General features: G+C 44.5%; 1 protein-coding gene across 2 annotated transcripts in view; it reads right to left on the bottom strand.

Annotated features, from left to right (window-relative positions):
- Nucleotides 1–17,978, bottom strand: part of ST13 (ST13 Hsp70 interacting protein) — a 129,596-nt gene extending 111,618 nt beyond the window's left edge. Inside the window, exons 1-3 of one of the 2 annotated variants that reach the window (XM_085601059.1) lie at nucleotides 17,550–17,978; nucleotides 2,588–2,657; nucleotides 1,756–1,831 (exon numbers count right to left, since the gene is read on the bottom strand). In XM_085601059.1, coding sequence (XP_085457185.1) covers nucleotides 1,756–1,831; nucleotides 2,588–2,657; nucleotides 17,550–17,659 — 256 coding nt within the window. In that variant the 5' untranslated portion in view covers nucleotides 17,660–17,978. The remainder of the gene's footprint in view (nucleotides 1–1,755; nucleotides 1,832–2,587; nucleotides 2,658–17,549) is intronic. The other variant, XM_085601060.1, reaches the window with a different exon arrangement.
- Between the last annotated feature and the right edge of the window lie 425 nt (nucleotides 17,979–18,403).

Genomic DNA, 18,403 nt, shown 5'->3' with positions numbered 1-18,403 from the left:
CAAGAATGCCGTTCAAGAGGGCAAACAAGAAAGGGAAAGGCTGCGCTATGTCCTGTACCCTTGGTGCTCAGGTCCCCCCACGGCCCTGCCATAGACCCGTACGCGTCTTCATGATTAAGCCAGGCACAGTGACGGCAGACAGGCATCCAAGGTCCCAGCCGAACCAAAGTCATGTTATACCCCCAAAATACCACAACAGAGGACAACATAATTTCCAGCACGTGGGTGATCTTGTGATGAGGACTGCTGAACCCAGTATCCACCGCTCATCCGATCGGTGCTCCATCCATGCATTGCCAGGCAGGCACAAGCACAGCTTCAGGAGGGGAGGATATTGGGACACATTTTTTCTTAAATTGAATATTTGTTGACTATTTATGAAATGTAGAATTTTTTGTTTTTAAACATTTCGGAACGGTTTTTTTGAGTCAGTCATATGAAGAAATATAACAATATATTGACAACTCATGCCATTATATCTCCTCACCAGTGTAAAGTGGCTGCCCTGCAAATGAGTGTTACATTGATGTATTCCAAACTACACCGGAGGTCCTCTTTTACCAGTCTTGTTTTTTTAATAACCTTTGAGCTTCAGCTAAAAGGTCCACTTCAATGATATTTAAAATTGCTTTATATTATCAACACCACCAAAGAGGACATATGGACATCTAATCAGCTTTTTATTAACATGCTCTTACATACAGGCCGGGATACAAATAAACCATTTTAGCAAGGTAGAACGTGTCCTTCATGGTTTGGTATTACAAACAGGCAAATAGACTGGTAATTGTCTAGGCTTCGGCGCATTCAACTAGGAGGTAAAACTACAGACGCTAGAATGAGAACAGTTCTATGAACAAAATAAGTTTAAGTGCTACTTGGAGATCCATCTGTACTTTCTTGTTTCAATTCAGAAGCCACACTAGACAGCAGTCAGCCCAAAAGATTTGTCAAAGCATCTTGACAATGTTATTAGATGCAGACAGCAAAAATCACGGGTCTGTACTATTAATTTCTGGATACCGCCTGTCAATTGGGAATGACCCTGGTATTCTATTCCAGAACGTCCATCAATGATCCTACAAAGCAGAAGGAATCTTGCTTGTAATTTAAGCTCTGCATCATAAGTATCTTTGGTAAAGTCCTAAATGACCCTTCAAAGTCCCTATACTCCAAGTAAATATAAACTTTAATAAGCTTCTCAAAGTACTGATTCTGTGAGGTAAAGGCATGCTGGTATTTGGAAGCCCCTGGCTCGTTATTTATTTTTAGTAATTGTTCTTTAAACAAGCCATGAGCATTTTGAGTAGTTTATATCCTGTAAATTGGCTCAATTTTCCATTATTTCAACTTTCTTGCGATGCTTCCTCCAAGCACAAAAGTTAGGGATTATTCCGTAGTGTTACTTTGTGCAGCATTTTTTATTCAACTGTAACCTGAAACAGTCACATTGGTTTTTTTTAATGTAGCCTCATATGGACAATGATTCTATCTGTATTTTATAAGGTCAATTGTATACTTAATAGTATTCATGTAAGTGAGATTAAAGTATTACACAATACCCATATGCATGTGGCATGATTCATGAACTTATGAATTCAAAACAGATGTACCGATAATGCAGATTTTGGATTCTACTATCGCACCCATCCATCCGTAAAGGGATACTATGCACACTGATGCTCAGAGGACCATTCCTGGAAAAAAACCTCCTTAGCAAGCTCAGACTTCATTACAGCAGTGCTGCAAACTCACCAACATCGCTCTCCTCACTCTGTGGCTCAGTTGGCTCCTCTTGTTTGGGAGGCTCTTCAGGTTTTGCATGCTCCTGCTGAGGACAAAATAGAAGTACCTCAAATGCAGCATACACTACTGTGCACCAATTCAATCCACAGGTTAAGTGAACTGCACGATGTGCATACTTAACTACTGGCCTCTGTGGCCTTGTGGGTATAGGATCACCTTAAGAAGTGTGCGTAATTTCAAGCTACATGCAAGTGCCACAGTCAGAATGCCTGCGCAAACCCCAGAAACCAGACACCTATAACTCCATGCACATTTTACCAATCAATGATCTCTTAAAAAGCTAATGAGGTATGAAGGAAATGCATGCATCTGTAACAAAACCAACTCTAAGAGCATGAGGGGAGCTCACCAACCATGAACCGTGACGGAGTGAACCCTAGGTAAAGTCAGCCTCCAAACCCATTTAGAGAAACTATCCCCTGACCTCACCCGTCACTGGTGAGAGAAAGAATTACTGCAAAATGGTAGGTCCAGGGAAGTAACATGCAATCTTTCAGAATAACTGGCAATCCGAAAGTAAGGCAAGCCCCCAAACTCCCCTATGGAGCCACTAACATGTATTAAAGTTTGCCCCCTTGAGTTTGCACACTGCAGGCATCTAAGAGATCCTTTCTAAATGAAAGGAAACTAGCAGATTGCCATAAAATGCGAAATCAAATAGCGCTTCCTTGTGCAGAATGTTCACCATCCAGCCCCAATACTCTCTGCAACCTCTAACCCAATGACCTCAAAGAATTGAGCTTATGTTCAAGTTCCTTTGTCAGGTCATGCGGCATCTTACCTTTGGTGCTTCTGTGGGGGTATGAGTAGGGGATGTTTTTGCAGACGACGGTGGTAATGTGGCTCCCAAACTGTGGAGAAGAGACAAGCTTTTGTCACAAATTCAAAAACCCTAGGCAAATAGGAGGTACCCAGACTTAGCATATAATGCAATGTGAGGAGAGTGGGAAAGAGAACAACCAGACAAACACCTGACCTGATCAGTCACACACTACACCACTCTAATATCACAACCTAACCACATAGAAACAGGCATTTTTCACCCCCATGTAGTCTACAGACCACCCTCACATCGTCTTACGACTTTATTAATCAGTCACTTGTGGTGCCCAATTCTTACCTCACACTATGCAATCTATATATTCCACTAGATCTTTTCACTGTGCAGATGCCCATGGTTGCCTCCACAAGCTAGTCTCTTGGTATTCTCCTTTACACAGCCTGTCCCCTCCTGAAGAGATCTGTTCTACAGTCCAACTAAATCACCTTCTCATGTCATGAGACTGTCCCATTACCCAGACCTCAAAAGATGCCAATTTACAGAGCAGAGTCCTCTTCTTGCTATCAAGAAAGATATACCCCCAACTGGCCCTACCTTTTCCCCAACAACATGACTAATGTGTTGCCATCCTCACACTGAGCAGAGGCCCACTCCTGTATGTTACCCTACTCTGACCAATGCTACCTGACCAAAATCCTTTAGTGGCCCATCAAGCCCTATGCACACTGCTTAGAGCCTCCACCAGTTGCTGAGATCACGTATTAAATTTTGATACTCAATGCAAATAATAGTACATCCGGTATACCCTCAATGATCCTGTAGCTCACTGTGCCATATCATCTTGCACCTCCCTGGCAAGGCTCAACAAGGCTAGGGGAGAGGAGTTGGCCTAACGGCTAGGGTGGTCGACCTCGAATCTGGGGAACCGGGTTCGAGTCTCGGCAAGGACGTGGAACATCCTGCGATACTGGGCAAATCACTTAATTTCGCCGTGCTTAAACAAAAAAAACAATAAGCATTGGCATAGCCAATAGGTCTCGCCTTTGCGACCTTATAAGTGTTTAGCCATGGAACAGTTGCGCAACTAAATACTTATAAGGTCCCAAAAGCGAGACCTATTGGCTATGCAAAGCGGCCGCGAAAGTGATCGCGATCAAACATCAAAGCGGCCGTGCGGCAGTGAAAGTAACCGCGCACATGGACTGTAGCTCTAGGCTGGCCTGAGCACTTTTTGGAGCCCTCTCAATAAGTCTCGCCAGACCAGCGCATGCGCTGGGTCAGGCGAGACCTAAAAATGAATGTGTCCTCAAGTAACGCAACTGGTGCTATGTGAAGCGCTCCGATACCCATTTCGGGTCAAGTTCGCACAGGCTGGACTGCTCCATAGGAGCAGTATAATGACCGATTTGCACATGGTTGTCCTCTTTCTGCAATGTTGCACTGAATAAATAAATAAAAAAAGGACTAGCGAAAAATTAAGACCACAATAATTGATAGCAGCTGAAATTGAAGACCACCATGCCCAAAAGGAACCCCAAAAAGATGAACAGCTCAGAGCAACCTACCTTTCTCTCCAGTCTCTTCAGCCCCTGCAGCGTTCAACACCTTAAAGAAGCCCAGGGTGGATTCCCCACTCCAATACGTCCATCACCCCTATTATGCAACTACTATTCGCTTCCGGGACAGGCCATGCTAAACTACTTTCCTACCATGTGGTGTGTCTATCCTGCATCCTGAAGACCTCCCTCTCAACTACCCTTTCTGTAAATCTCCAGTACTACAATACTCTTCTATCCACTTCTTTAAGTCCAACTCTGCCTACCTCAGCCTTCCCTTCTGCATCAGTGTCTTATTGCTTAGGCTTGCACCACTTTATTCTCTTTGAGCCAAGCTCTGGCTCTCATTCCTCTTTCTCACCAACATTGTGCTAGTGCTTTACCTTTTCATTTACTGGTTCTATTTTGTAGTCCCTCTTTCCACTCCTTGAACACACTCTACCTCACATTTTGCTTGTGCCTGTTGTAGAAAAGTGCCCCTTCTTGCATGGTTGCCCTCCACTTTTTGCCTGATGTTGACGCTCTAACTAAGTGGCCCTGGGTTCCTGCCAACCAGGTACCCAGGGCCTATGTTCTTTCCCTAAAACTGTACTATTGCAAACCCAATTGGCACTCTCTGGCCACATGCAAGTCCCATGTAAAGGAACCACGGATACCAAGGTCACTGTGACCAAGAAAGGTCTCCAAGGACTGCAGCACCTATTGTGCCTCCCTTAGAGGCCCGTACCTTAAAACACACACACACACAGACACACACACACACACGCACACGCACACACAGGCCTTGCAAGCTGCATGTTTTGGTGCAGAGAAAAGTGAAGTCAACATGGCACACATCCCTGTGTGCCATGCCTACAACCCACTGCCTATGGTATAGGTAAACCATCCCTCTAGTGTTGTGTGTAGATTTAGATTCCGTATATAGGTTTCCCGATGTATGCCCTTATATAGGTACAATTTATATTGCCCTTATTTAGGCATAGAAAATCCAGCCCTTATTTAGGCATTGTCCATGTTAACCAAATACAGGCATGGTCTCCTACATCCGTCAATCCACGTCACAATGAGTTCTTGGAAAACCAGACTCTTAAGCCTTTTGGAATTTCCCTTGCTTGGAAATTGATTTCTCCAAGAACTCATTTATTATTCATGAACATCTATTCCTTAGGGGTTCATTCATAACGTTCCGATGCCCGACTTTCAAGTCAATACAGGCATTCCTAAACACCTTAAAGGTATAAATATACCTGCACTTGCCCTGGCAAACCTCGGTTCCGGTACGGTCCAGTTAGACTGCCTACTTGCGGTTCGCCGCACCTAGTTCGGAAGGAGATAGAGTTCCCACCTGATGCACTGACCAGACGCTGTCATCCTCCTCGCAGAAAATCCAGCTCCAGTGTTTCTGACTCCCCTTGCGGGGTGTTAGATATCGAGTCCCGGAAAGAGATTCCAACCTCACACTTTCTAAGGTATGGAGCAGACTAGAACTTAGAGAAACTTTTGGGAACTCTTGGCAAAACTAAAACTATAGCTAGCTATACTTTAGAAGACAGCATCTACTTCTTACCTCGTACTACACTTAGGTTAGTTACACTGGGGTAGAACTATTTAGAAGCACAAGATGAGTATTCACATTTTAGCCTGTGTTATGTATGTATTATATGAATATATATGTCATAGCTACAAACCATGCTATTGCAGTATTATTTTATCTTACTGCTAACCCTGTACGTATTCTACTTCGCAACCTGTCTAACGATTGTAGCAGTTCATATCTCTTGTACGAGAAATAAGACTGTTCAATAAACTCTTTTTATTGAAACGCCAGTCTATTTATTTCTGTGTAACTCTGTAGAAACAAAGCATGCACGATTGACTGAGTGAAACTTGTTTCCACGGTTCTGAGATTGTTCCGGCTCCAAGGGAAACAAAGTTGTCATGTTTATGCGGTTGTCAGAAACTAATCCCTTCTTGTATGTTCGAGAAGTTTCTAGTGACCTCCGAGTTAGCTGGCGAACACAGAAGTATTTAAGTTTAATGTACTCGATAGAGACATACTGACCTCAGTCCTATGTCAAAACTATAGTGTATATTATTCCAATGCGCAGAGCCTATCAGGGATATAGGAACTACCCTACACTAGCAGGGTGCACTATGCCACTGGTGAGGGTACATGGCCCTGTACCCCTACAGTTCAAGTCCATTCTTAGACATTGTAAGTGCAGCAAAGCCATAAAAGTGTATACGGTCTGGGAGTAGGTCATTACGAAATCCGCAGCACCATAATGGCTTTGATGAAACCCGGTATGTTAGGTATCAAACTTACCAGCACATTAAACACACACTGATGCCAGTGTGGGACTTAATTTCAAATGCACTCAGAGTGAATCTTAGCGATGCCCCATGAAAAACGACAACTCTAGTGTCCCAGCTGACTGGCTGCTCGCCAGCTGCCACCCGCCAGCTGCCATCCCCAAACATGTTACTGGGCCCCTGGGTCAAAAGTCTCCCGCTCTCAGGGTCCTGAAACAAAGCACATCCTGGGCAGAGGTGCCAAGCCTCCTTCCTCAGGATGGGCAGGGTCCACGAAGGGGAAGTTTCAAAGGCTTGCCGCCTTTGTGAGCAGGCCCAGCCATTTGCTGCTCTCAGCAACTGGACCCCATCGGTACTACTCCCCACTTAAGGAGGGAATCGGCGGGAAAACAAAGATAGGAGCGGTGCGCCCACTTTTGCCAACCCCACTCCTCAGGTGGGGTGAGGCGAATCACAACTCTGTCCCCAACATCCTGAAACAAGCATTGGCATAGCCAATAGGTCTCGCCTTTGGGACCTTAAGTGTTTAGCCAAGCAACGGTTGCATAACTAAATACTTATAAGGTCCCAAAGGCGAGACCTATTGGCTATGCCAAGCGGCCGCGAAAGTGATCGCAATCAAACATCAAAGCGGCCGTGCGGCAGTGAAAGTAATTGCAGTCATGCACTGTAGCTTTAGGCTGGCCTGGTAGTACTTTTTGGAGCCCGCTCAAAAAGTCTCACCAGACCAGCGCATGCGCTGGGTCGGGCGAGACCTAAAAAGAGGGGGGGGGGGGGGGACCAGCCAACCAGAGTGATGCTTATGCCGCCCCCCCCCCGGAGGGTGGCTTAACAAGGGTTAAAGAAGGGACGCATTGGTAAAGACTTGTACCTACCTTAAACGCCCCTAAATGTAGTATTTAGGGGCAACCCCGAACATTGCTTCCTCAGACAAGAAGGACCTAAGAGCCGTGCTGAAGGAAGAAGAGAAGGCTGACTTGGCCCCAGCCCTACCGGCCTGTCCCAATCTAGACCTGCTCCAACAGAATCCCGGTGTGTCCTGCAGCCAGCAGCCCCCCAGCTTCCCCCCCCCCCAAGATGACCTGCACTGCCTTCCCTAACAAGACTGTCTCCCTTGAGCATCGGATTTGTTCACCAACAGACTCTAGCTCCAGCCCAATCCTCAAGTCTGCACCAGACGCCCACGGCCCGAGTTAGAGTGTACCAACGCCACGAGGTGGTCTCCCCAGAGATCCTGACTTGGTATCTGGTGATCCCTGACCTACCTCAAGTCCCCCGATGATGGATCTCGCTAAATGGGGGGCATAGGCTTATCCATTTTAAATAGGGTGTACTACACGCCGGAAAGGTTATGTAGATATGGTCTGCGTGACACGTCTAAGGGCAACCGCTGTGACGAAAGAACTGCATATTTTTCTTTATTATTGTTATTTTTTTTTTTTTTTACACTTAGCGTGGTTATGTCCGGGGATAAATACCTTTTGTGCTCTAGTGTTTAGAGAGTTAGGAGGCATTATAGATATGCAACTCACACCGGATCCCCTGCTCGCTTTGCTGGGATACTCCAAGCCACTCCCTAAAGCAATTCGCAGATTGGTAGATAGGAGTACAGGCGCAGTGAGGACGATATGTTGGCTGAAAGGCCCGGTTCCGACGATCGCGAACTGGTCCAGGGACATGGTGTTCTGTAGTACGCAAACAGAGCTCTATAGCGAACTTCTTCCGCCGCGCAGCAGTCCTAAAAACTTCGGGGCATTGTATAAGACACACTTACTGGCAAAGGATAATGCGACTGGAAGGGCTGATGCAGGTAATGATGAGGAGGCCTAGGCGGACTAACACTGAACAGACATTGAAAGGGATCTGTGGGGTTACCCTGTTACACTGCTGGGTGCTGCCGAGCCATCTGAAGGGGAGAACTTCTTGGGAGCCCGGCGTTACGATCGAGGTGACCTGCTCGGTGCTTTAGACAGCTATTGTTGCTTGCTTTGGTGAACTTTGCTGACAAAGTATATGGTAACATAACAGATAAGACGGACTGTGAGCCGTCATGCTGTGATCACGGTTTCTTTGTACATCCCTGCCATGAAGATGTATAGTGTCATGTCTTGCTGTTACTCAGAAAATGTTCAGAAAGTTTTTTAAAAGTCCCCCGATGATGCTTGCAGCCCCTATGTGGAGGATACCCCTACCGCGGCCGAAGCTGGTAAGGAAAACCCGATGCCAAAAGACACCCCTGCACCAGATGCCCTTCGGTGGCCCAACCAAGTGTCCCAGCATCCCAACTCACCTCTCCAACCGGTGGTCGCCTCCAGAAGACCTTGGTGCCCGAGTCTGCAGTGATTGTGCTAATCAGAGCTTTCCCATTGAAATCAACAGGGCTCCCAACGTTGATCCTGCACCCAGCCACCCCAGTGCCGCAGTGGGTGCACCTTGTGTGCTATCTTGGATCCCCCTTTGCCCCGAGCTAAACTCTAGGAGCTTTGCTCCCACATCCAAGAGGCGAGCCCGTGAGCAGCCACCAACCGGAGGCCCCCTATCTCCCACTGAATAACACTGGGCCTCAGCACTCTGCACCTGGCCGCCCTACAGCCGCTGAGGGTGTTCTGAGAGTGCATCCTTGACCATGGTTCTTACCCCAGAAACCCAAGTAATTAACTTAATTTCCTCCCATAAGATTGCATTGACTGCTTTTCTGAGAAAAACGTTTAAGTGTGGAGTTGGAAATTGTTTGAGGACTTAAACTGCATTTACAAAAAAGGAGTTACATTTTTTATTTAGAAAATGTTCCAGTTTGATATCTAGGCATATCACACGGAGTAGAAAAAGTAATCTAAAAAGTAATCAAAGTAATCTCAAAGTAACTGAAAAGTATTTTCAACTGTTAACATTTGACCTACCTGTAATTGCACACAACTGTATTATACCAGAAAAGTATTATTTTTTACTTACCTGCACCAAGTCTGGCTTGGTTATTAAACTAAAATACAACAAAGAAGTATTTTTATGCAAAACAATTGGTCAGAGTGCAGTCGGAGTGTGTGAAATTATTTCTTGCCTGAGTGTACAATAAATACTTGACACTACCCTCTGGTAAAGCCTTACTGCTCACCCACATTACCACAAATAGAGAGCAAGTTATCTACTTTTACCTCTTTAAGCTTTTGGGGATCCACTGGACTTTGAGCACACTATACCTTACTATAGTATATACAGAGCCAGGTTTCTACAGTGGCCAATCGCACAGGATACACCTTTTTGCTGACCACATGCTTTTGACCCCAATGAGCCCTGAAGCATCTCAGATTATACAACATTTTTCAGCAGTATCCAGATTTCTGGTTAATTTCACATGGGTGGACAGAATGGGAATTCAGATAAGCCAACTAGCTACAAATAAAACGGAGGCTTTGTCATCATTTAAAAGCATGTTGAGGCATAAAATACCTCTGTATTAGAATAACAAGGGGCAACCCAGTACCCTGGGACCAGGATAGTCAAGTGATTAAGGAAACAATGGTCTCAGGAGGGGGCGGGGGGTAAACCTCTACATCTTCAGAAAATGTTAGTTAACCATCAACAGACTGGTTCTATTTCAAACAGTTATATTCAATTGTTGAGCAAAAAAAATAAAGAAAGCTCAGAGCCGACGCCTTCTGCAGAGGGGGGTGGGGGGCCACGTTCCTGGGAGCAGACACAAGGGGACCCAGCATAACAGATATGATGCATAGACCTAGAGTTAGCCAGACCCCGGGGGAGGGGGGGTAAGGGGAGTTAAGTTATAGTTAAGTTCGGATGTCGTTCATACAAATGAAAAATAACTTGAGCTGAAGACTCCTCCACCGACACGACCTTAGGTCTAATTAATGACTTGTATCATTATGAAAACATGCTCCACCTTGGCTGAGGCGGAAGAGATCGATGGTTAGTGTACATTGTCTGCTGATCTGGAGGAACACCTAATAAAGAAATTTACACAAAAAAAAAAAAAAGATTCACCTGTGAATTTAGCAATGCAGTAACCCCATTTTTGGATCCATAGATCAAAGTTGAGGATGGTCACATCTGTCTCATTATATAGGTAGCCGGCAGAAGACTTCACTACGCAAGTTGTCATCCACGGAGTCTCAGAGCCAGTCTGCCCTTTAAGCAGTTGCTCCGTATACGGTAGAACTGCACTAGGAGATCAGATTATTTTTAATGAATAGGACTCCTTAACCAAAAAATTTAAATCGAGTGGGGTTGTCCCAGATGCCTTGTCAGGCAGGCATAGTATAATGCCAGAGAGACACTCCTGGATCCAACCATAAAGATGACAGGTGTGACCACATTATTTGCGTCTGCACATTCAACCCAGCAAGCAATGGCATCAAAGAGATTGCTTAACAGTGGTAAGTGGCGGAACACTACCTCACCTCCAAGGAGGAACCAATTTTTTTATTTTAAAAGAAGAAAAAACCTCAGATGCCTTAGTATCGGGCTGCCCTGGCTTCCTCGCCCACTAAGATCTCAGTTAATTCCCAACGGGGAATGACACCACTCTTATGCCACTCAAAGTGTGGCATGTAAATACTGATTGAATACTAAGTTGTTTGTACATTTGAATGTGAATTTCACCTTGACTGCTTTCACCAGCTGCAATATAAACAATGTAATTTATGTGGTATGGTGCCCATATGACCTTTTTACATTGGTCAAACACCACAATAGATCAAATGCCGGATCTTACAGCATCTCAGCAGGATTAAGTGTGGAGTCATCGGTGCACCATTGGTGGAACATTTCCAGGTTGCGAAGCATACATTGGAAGACTTAAGTTGGTAAGCAGAACATGCGACTTCGGGTCCCTGTGGGTGTGACATTGCCAATGCCATATTGCTCAGAGTACTACATTGGATTGATAAAGTGGACTATCACACATGGGCTCAAAACAGTGGAAGACTGAAGGCAAGCGGCCTTTCAGTAGTTTTCTTTGCCAAATCATGTTGTGTGTTTCCATTCCCACGTTCGGATTGCAACCTTGTTCAACATGCAGCGCACTGTGTGCAAGGTACACGTTTCTCAGATCTTTCCCTTCCAATAACTATTTGTTCCCACACAACTCTGCTGGAGCCACAGGCTCTCTGTACACATGCAATGGATAACATTAATTTACCTTTATTTTTTTAAATCAGACATATTTTTTCCATCATGGGGTCCTTTGTATGAGTCACATCTATTGACTAGATCTGAGCACCACTATTGCAGCTAGGCGCCACTATTAGATGCACACACATCCCGGCTTGACCCACGGGCTCCAACCATTGTCTTCTAGTACAATTTGACTAAGTTTCAAGCAGAATTACTGTAGACACTTTCCTACAAGAAGACAGATTCCTTGACATTACTCATTATCCCTTTTAGTTATTCACTCGAACTAACGCACAGAACTTGTCTTTTACTAACTTTCCCTGTCGAGATTCTCTTGAGCGCCTGTCCGAGTATAGTCCAAACATTTTGAGCAGTTTCCTCTTATTATTTTCCATTAGAGCAGCACGTGCAGTGCTACAGTATAAAGCACACACTGAACACAAACACTCGCCTACATCACAACAGACATTTGTGCCAGTGTTTGTTAAACCTGTTGTTCTGTAAGTCTTGTGTTCCTACTTGGCCACTTGAAGGTTGCAAGCCTCCACTTCTGGAGCATTTAGTCAATTGCTTATCTTTTGCATTTCAGCCATAATCTTCTCTTTTTAGTGATTGTTTGGGTCAAGTTATGTTGTTTTATTTCCAGATCAAGTACCTCATTGTTAATTTTAACTTAGTAGCGGACTTTTCAAAACCATTGTTTTTCTTTACGCTTGTTAGTTATAGGATTTATCCATGGAGCTTGCCCTTTTGATTGATTACCATTCTTGACGGTTTGAGTAATTTGTGCCCAGTTGGGGTAAGCTTTAATTTATAATCCACCCCGCTTATAAGTGTGACAGAAACACCAATTCATCTATTGTTTTTGTTTCATAGAAGTTATTTACCTAGGTCACATCCCATCAATAATCTACGGTGGTGTTTTTAATTACCCCGTCATAGTGACGTCCAAGAAGCTTCTTAACTCCAATTCGTGTTGCACACACATCACTTGACATACACACCCCCCCACTACGTTCACATCTTGTGAGTGACTGAAACGGTGCTTCGAGACAACTCACATTTCCATGCGGCCCTAATTATTTTTGAGTCCAACTACACACCACACCTTCCTAGGACGCTGCAAGAGAGGCGTTTCATTTATTCTTTAATCCTTTTTTCTAGAGGAACATTTCCTAGTGGGTCATATGCGGCACACTAAACAGAACCCGCAAAGGATTAAATGAGAATCTGCATATGTTTTGATATGGTTCATCAAAGATTTGGATTAATACTTTGGCACACCCGATTAGACTGATGTGAAAGACCTCTTCGGAAATGTACTGATAGACTTACTCTACGTGCATATCAGCAAATGGGTAGGTTAGGTGTCCCTCCCAGCAGCTTATTGTATTAATGTTATGGGGGGAAAAAACAGACTTTTTAAACCTACTGACAAGTGGTTTCTCCTCCATTGGTGTTTCCCAATCTGCGTCCTGATGATAACCCTGCCTAATTGAACGCACAAGTCGAAACATTGACACCATGTTAGTGTACAGTTTTTATTTGGTTCTGGAGCATTTCACTGTCAGAGTGTGGATCAACCACCCTTGCATGCTCAATCACTCACTATTTATGTACATAGTCTGTCTAGCATTAGAGCATTTCGTAGCCACTTGCCTCACTAGCACTGTTTGGGAGCACCAATTTATTTCTAATTGTCTTGAATATGAAAGCCCAATGATTTTCTTTTTGTTGAAAAACTGAATAAAATTGTGTTGTTTGAAATACAACCAATACGTTGATGGTTAACTAACATTTTCCAAGGAAGTAGAGGTTTATATTTCTCCTTCAAGGGACCATTGTTTCCTTAATCGTATAAAATACCAGGGCATTCATTAAACTCCATCTCTGCATGGCCTAGTTATCCAGATCTCAAAGAAATTAAAAGCAACACGAATAAAACTCCTTATCGATATTATGGATAGGTAGCTGTATGGCTGTCCAGAAAACAAACATTGGCCTAATACTACCCGTGTGCATCTGTAACAATATCTAAGACAACTACAAAATGCCTGCAACATACTCGGCAAAAATCGCATGCCTTGAATCCTACGAAAGGCAATGCACATTGGTGTGATTTATAGGGCATGGGCGCCCAGATATTGAAAAGTACATGCAGCTCAACTAATGGTAGTCTTTGAATGGTACCTCTGGAAATCAATGAAACACTAACCTTATATGAAATAGAAACTGTTAGGAAGCCCCCCCCACCCCCATTGGGAGGTCATGCGTGTTCCTAGGCAAGCTAGGTCGGCAGCAACCTGTTTCAGATGCAAATAGACCTCTTACCATGACTGAGAATCTTGCCTTCACCACCCGCCCAGAAACCCCAATTTCACTCCAGCCCTAAAAGAAGGAAAAATGTGTGGGGCTGACGTCGTGGAGACTGATTAACATATTAGATTTCTTCCAAAACCACAAGATGGTTGTTCAAGGATTGCAAAAGGATTATGGGATTGGAGGGGGGTGAGAGGCACGGATACTTCCTACTTGGGCAGTGGGCTCTTGCTCCATCAAACAAAGCCGCTGGAACCAGAGATCTTACTTCATCTGAATAACTTCAACTAAAATCACAAAAGGCTTGGTATTGTCCATATATGCAACACTAATATTCATCCCCGAGTTGCCCCAGGTGCAATAATGGGTGTGACTATCGGTAAATAACACACAAGGAATTGGAGGGCCTCTGGGCAGATATCCCAAAGACAACCTACTGTGTTCAGGTTAAGCAAACGTGGTGCAAAATTATGTATCATTTGTATGTGACCCCACGTAAACTAATGCACCTGTCCAAAATTCCAAAGGCTAAAACGTATAATTTAAGTCTAACCATGGGCCTAAAAACCCCCACCCAATGTAATCACCTATTTCTCAGAGTGCATTGTAAGACATGAGAAGTATTTGCTTTAAGGTTTAACTGATTTTTTTTTCTCCAGGATGGCGTCTATGCAGAGACAGTACACTAGTGCTCACGTACGTATGTTTGACATCACTTTATCCTGCCTCGTCAAACTAGTGTGGTTTGGCAGCAAAATGCTTGTTAAAACATTATTCTGACGTCAAACTAATCATGGGTCTGTCAAAGTCAGCATATGTCTGCTTATGTTCATAATAGGGCAACAATGCAAAATCACAGCACAATGAAAACACCTTTGTGCACTCATTGTTCCAGTGTTACAATGACAAACTGGTAACCAAGTTTTTAGACTCATGGGCCACATACATAAAGCTTTTGTCCGGTCGTAAACGGGCCAATTGACAGAATTGGCCGGTTTGCAACCGGACAAAAAGGCCTTTTCCGATGCAAAGGCTTTGAGTTCGCAAATTAGGTAATCGCAATTTATTGCGATTACCTAAATTGCGAATGCATTTAGGGGATCACAATTTGCGATTCCCTAATTGCAATACATCAAGCCTTTCCTAACTGAAAACTGCATTTAGGAAACGCTAATTACCATCAACTTGAAGTTGATGGTAATTTGCGCATGCTTTGAAAAATGCACGCCCTTAGGGAATGTGTGTGTGCTGCACATGTGCATACTTACCTTTTTTGGGGGGTGCATCGGTGGGGGCCGAGGCACCCATTGCACCCTTGGAATTGCATTCGCAAATTGCGATTACATGCATAAGGAACTGTGATTCCTTAAAAATCGCTATTTTGGAATCGCAATTCCTTATGTTGATGCAAGTGGCCTATGTATCTTATAACCCATACGACGCTGTCCCTTTCTCTAACAAGGTCAGGGACATAATATATACATATACACACACGCAGCCCTGGCATGTGTCAGCTTGAGCTGCTGTGGGCTCCACTGGGCAGTGCCTGGAGTCTTATCTCCGGAATCAGAGTTTTTAACAGATCTTTGAAAGTCCATTTGCATATTTACATACCTTTGTAAACTAGTTAACAAGGCTTAGTTTTGTTTCTGGTTCCAGTACCCCCTGGGTTCCCACTCTGGTTATTCCTTATATTGTATTTAACTTTTACTGCTATAGTGTGAGAATGAATTTCATGAAAAGGAATATAAAGTAGGGTTGCCAATAGAAAAATAACAGTCGTTTGTAGTTTAAGAAGCCTGCTAAGGCCCAGTCTTGAATTGTCATTGGATAGGGTTATAAACAAAATAATGTGTATTTATTTGAAATGAAAAGTCTTTGTTCACTTTAATTATCAGTCATGAGTAATTCAGGCAGCCCTAGAACACAATTAAAAATACTTTGTTTATATTTGCTGTTCCAAGTATTGCCAGATAAGTTGAAAACAGGCTTTAGGTGACTGCTTATTTTGGTACAGGGGACCGATATTGAAGCACTGCTGCAAAACCGGCCCACTGAGAAAACGCCTGATGCCCACTACAGCCAGTCTGGCCCCGACACTTAATGTCATAATAGCATAGTTCAACGTATATCTGAAACCCTACGCCAGGCCTTAATAACATGCTGAGTTACTTCAAGTGTCTGTGAATGCACTCTGCATTTAAACAGCTTACTCCTCATTCTCACTGGGCACTCACACAAATCACCCGGCACTCAGTGACCACACTGCGCTTATGCCACTCACCATGAACTCACACCGTTCTCACTATACTTACCCTGCGGTCACATGAGCACACAGCTCAATCTGCACTCAATGCACTTGCGCTGTTCACCCTGCAGTCACATGAGCACACTACTCACCCTACACTCATGTGAAACTTTACCCACATGTCCCCCTCACTGCTCACTCTGCAATCTCACTCAAACAAGCCCATCACTAACCATACGTTCATCCCACTCTGTACTTCCATCCGCACCCAAATTCATATGGCCACTTCACTCACACTGCAGTCACTCCTCTCACACGGTTGCATCGCAAACCACGCACTCACATGGGCACTCCAGTCACCCACACAGTGCAGAGGGTTAATGTGCCTGCTACAAAGAACGTGTTCCATGCAGATCACAGAACTGAGTGTGAGTAAACTATAAATAGCCCTATAAAAAAAATGAAATGATTGTCAAAACGACCCTATAGAAATACGAGGTGCATTATTGGAGAGTGGTATTAAGGGAATTCACTGAGAAGGAGGAAATGGGGGAGGAGTGCCAAAAAAACAGTTGCACTGTGCACGACCAGCCCCTGATGTTAAGGCATATGTATATACACATACACACACTTAAGGAGAACCATTATAGAGAATATAGTCATCATTCTCAAAGAAATTATGGATAAATGTTTTAATAAATAATGCATTTTATAAACCCTGTCCGATGCTACCCCAGTCCATGCCCCCTAAATTTGGATCTACCTATGCCCCATTCACTTTAATCCGTCTTTTTCGAGCCGTCAGCCTCTCCGGCATCAGGACGGAAAAGGAAACCTATCGAAAGAAGTCTTATGAGGGGCAGTGTTTTCATAAAAAATATATTTGAGATAGTATTTTACTATTAAGAGACGTGGGATGCGTACTTTTGTGTTCCGAAAGTGGGAGGGAACGACAAGGCCCAACAGACTGAGGTTGATAGGCATATGGATTTGTGACAGAGCTGCCATTATTCTCGCCAATGTTAACTTCGAAAATAATAGAACGTTTAGGGGTGTGGGAAGGGAAAACGTGTAACTGGGTGAATTAGATTGAACTTTGGAAGGAAGGAGCGGGGAGACAAGAAAAAAGAAGTTCGTTCGGACTGAAACTCCGATGTTTAAGGTAAAATATTGCTAATTTGGTTTTCACCCTCCTTTCCGTACGTTTTTACCAACGCCTGGCCAGTATTCCTCCCGCTGACGGAATTCGCGTGCACTATGCACATTATCACCCACACGTTGCTCTTTAAAAGTTGGTAGGTAATCGTAGTTTCAAAGATCATCTCGCTGACCCTCAATCTATTTCCTAGAGCGGCCTGTGCACCCACTAAACGTGTCTCCCCGAAATCCCCCTCACCTTTCAATCCACTGCTTGAAGAAGTTGAGTTCGGGCCTCTTTAGCACATCCGGGTCTTGCTGGCAGAGGGTGACAAAGGCCCGCAGCTCGCTGAGCTTCCGGGCGTCCATGGCGGTCGGCGTAAGCCTAGCGGGGGGCTGCAATCACAAGGAGCAGCACGCGCTCACGCAAGAAAGCGACGCGAGACCAGCTCACGCTTACACACGGAAAGCCCGATGAAACAGCGAAGAACACTGCGCAAGCACAACCGGAACCGGAAGAGAGACAACGAGTCTCACACACCACTAGGAACCTTCCAGATCAAGGCGAACAGCCTGGCAAACTCTGTTCCCGCCCATAGGCGGATTATGCACATCACGGTTTAAACTGCCAAATTGCACTGAACCACCGCCCCCTTGGTAGCGTGGTCACGCACATCGCCACTGAATCAGCGCCTAGTAGGTGGCACGGAGAGTGTGGCTAACTGTCATTGAGTCCACGCCCCAATGTCAAAATAAATACGCCTACCGGCAAATTAGGTCTCGGCTTCTGTCAGGGCCGGGGTGTCATATTACCCAGAAAGTCCTGACGAGCTATCCTCTTATTAAACCCCCACCGCTGCCCTGAACGAGGTCGAAAAATCGAAGAAAATCTACTTAACAGTGACGGGCTAGCAGACTTTAACACCTTAACTGCTGGAGCCCCTCCCCCCCCCAGCTAAACCTTTTTTGGTTATTTGCGGTAGTCCGTGTTTAAGGTTCAATAACCTTTACCACATAAGGTATCCAGGCCATATCAGTGTCCTCCCCCCCCCCCACACATCCTAGGGATTCTAAAGATAGCCAGTGTTCGTGGATTGACCTGGAGGGGACTGA

The sequence above is a fragment of the Triturus cristatus genome, chromosome 4_2 (genome assembly GCF_964204655.1).
Source record: "Triturus cristatus chromosome 4_2, aTriCri1.1, whole genome shotgun sequence".
NCBI lineage: Eukaryota > Metazoa > Chordata > Amphibia > Caudata > Salamandridae > Triturus > Triturus cristatus.
The sequence above is the reverse complement of the archived record's forward strand: the minus strand, read 5'-3'. Positions and strand labels throughout refer to the sequence as shown.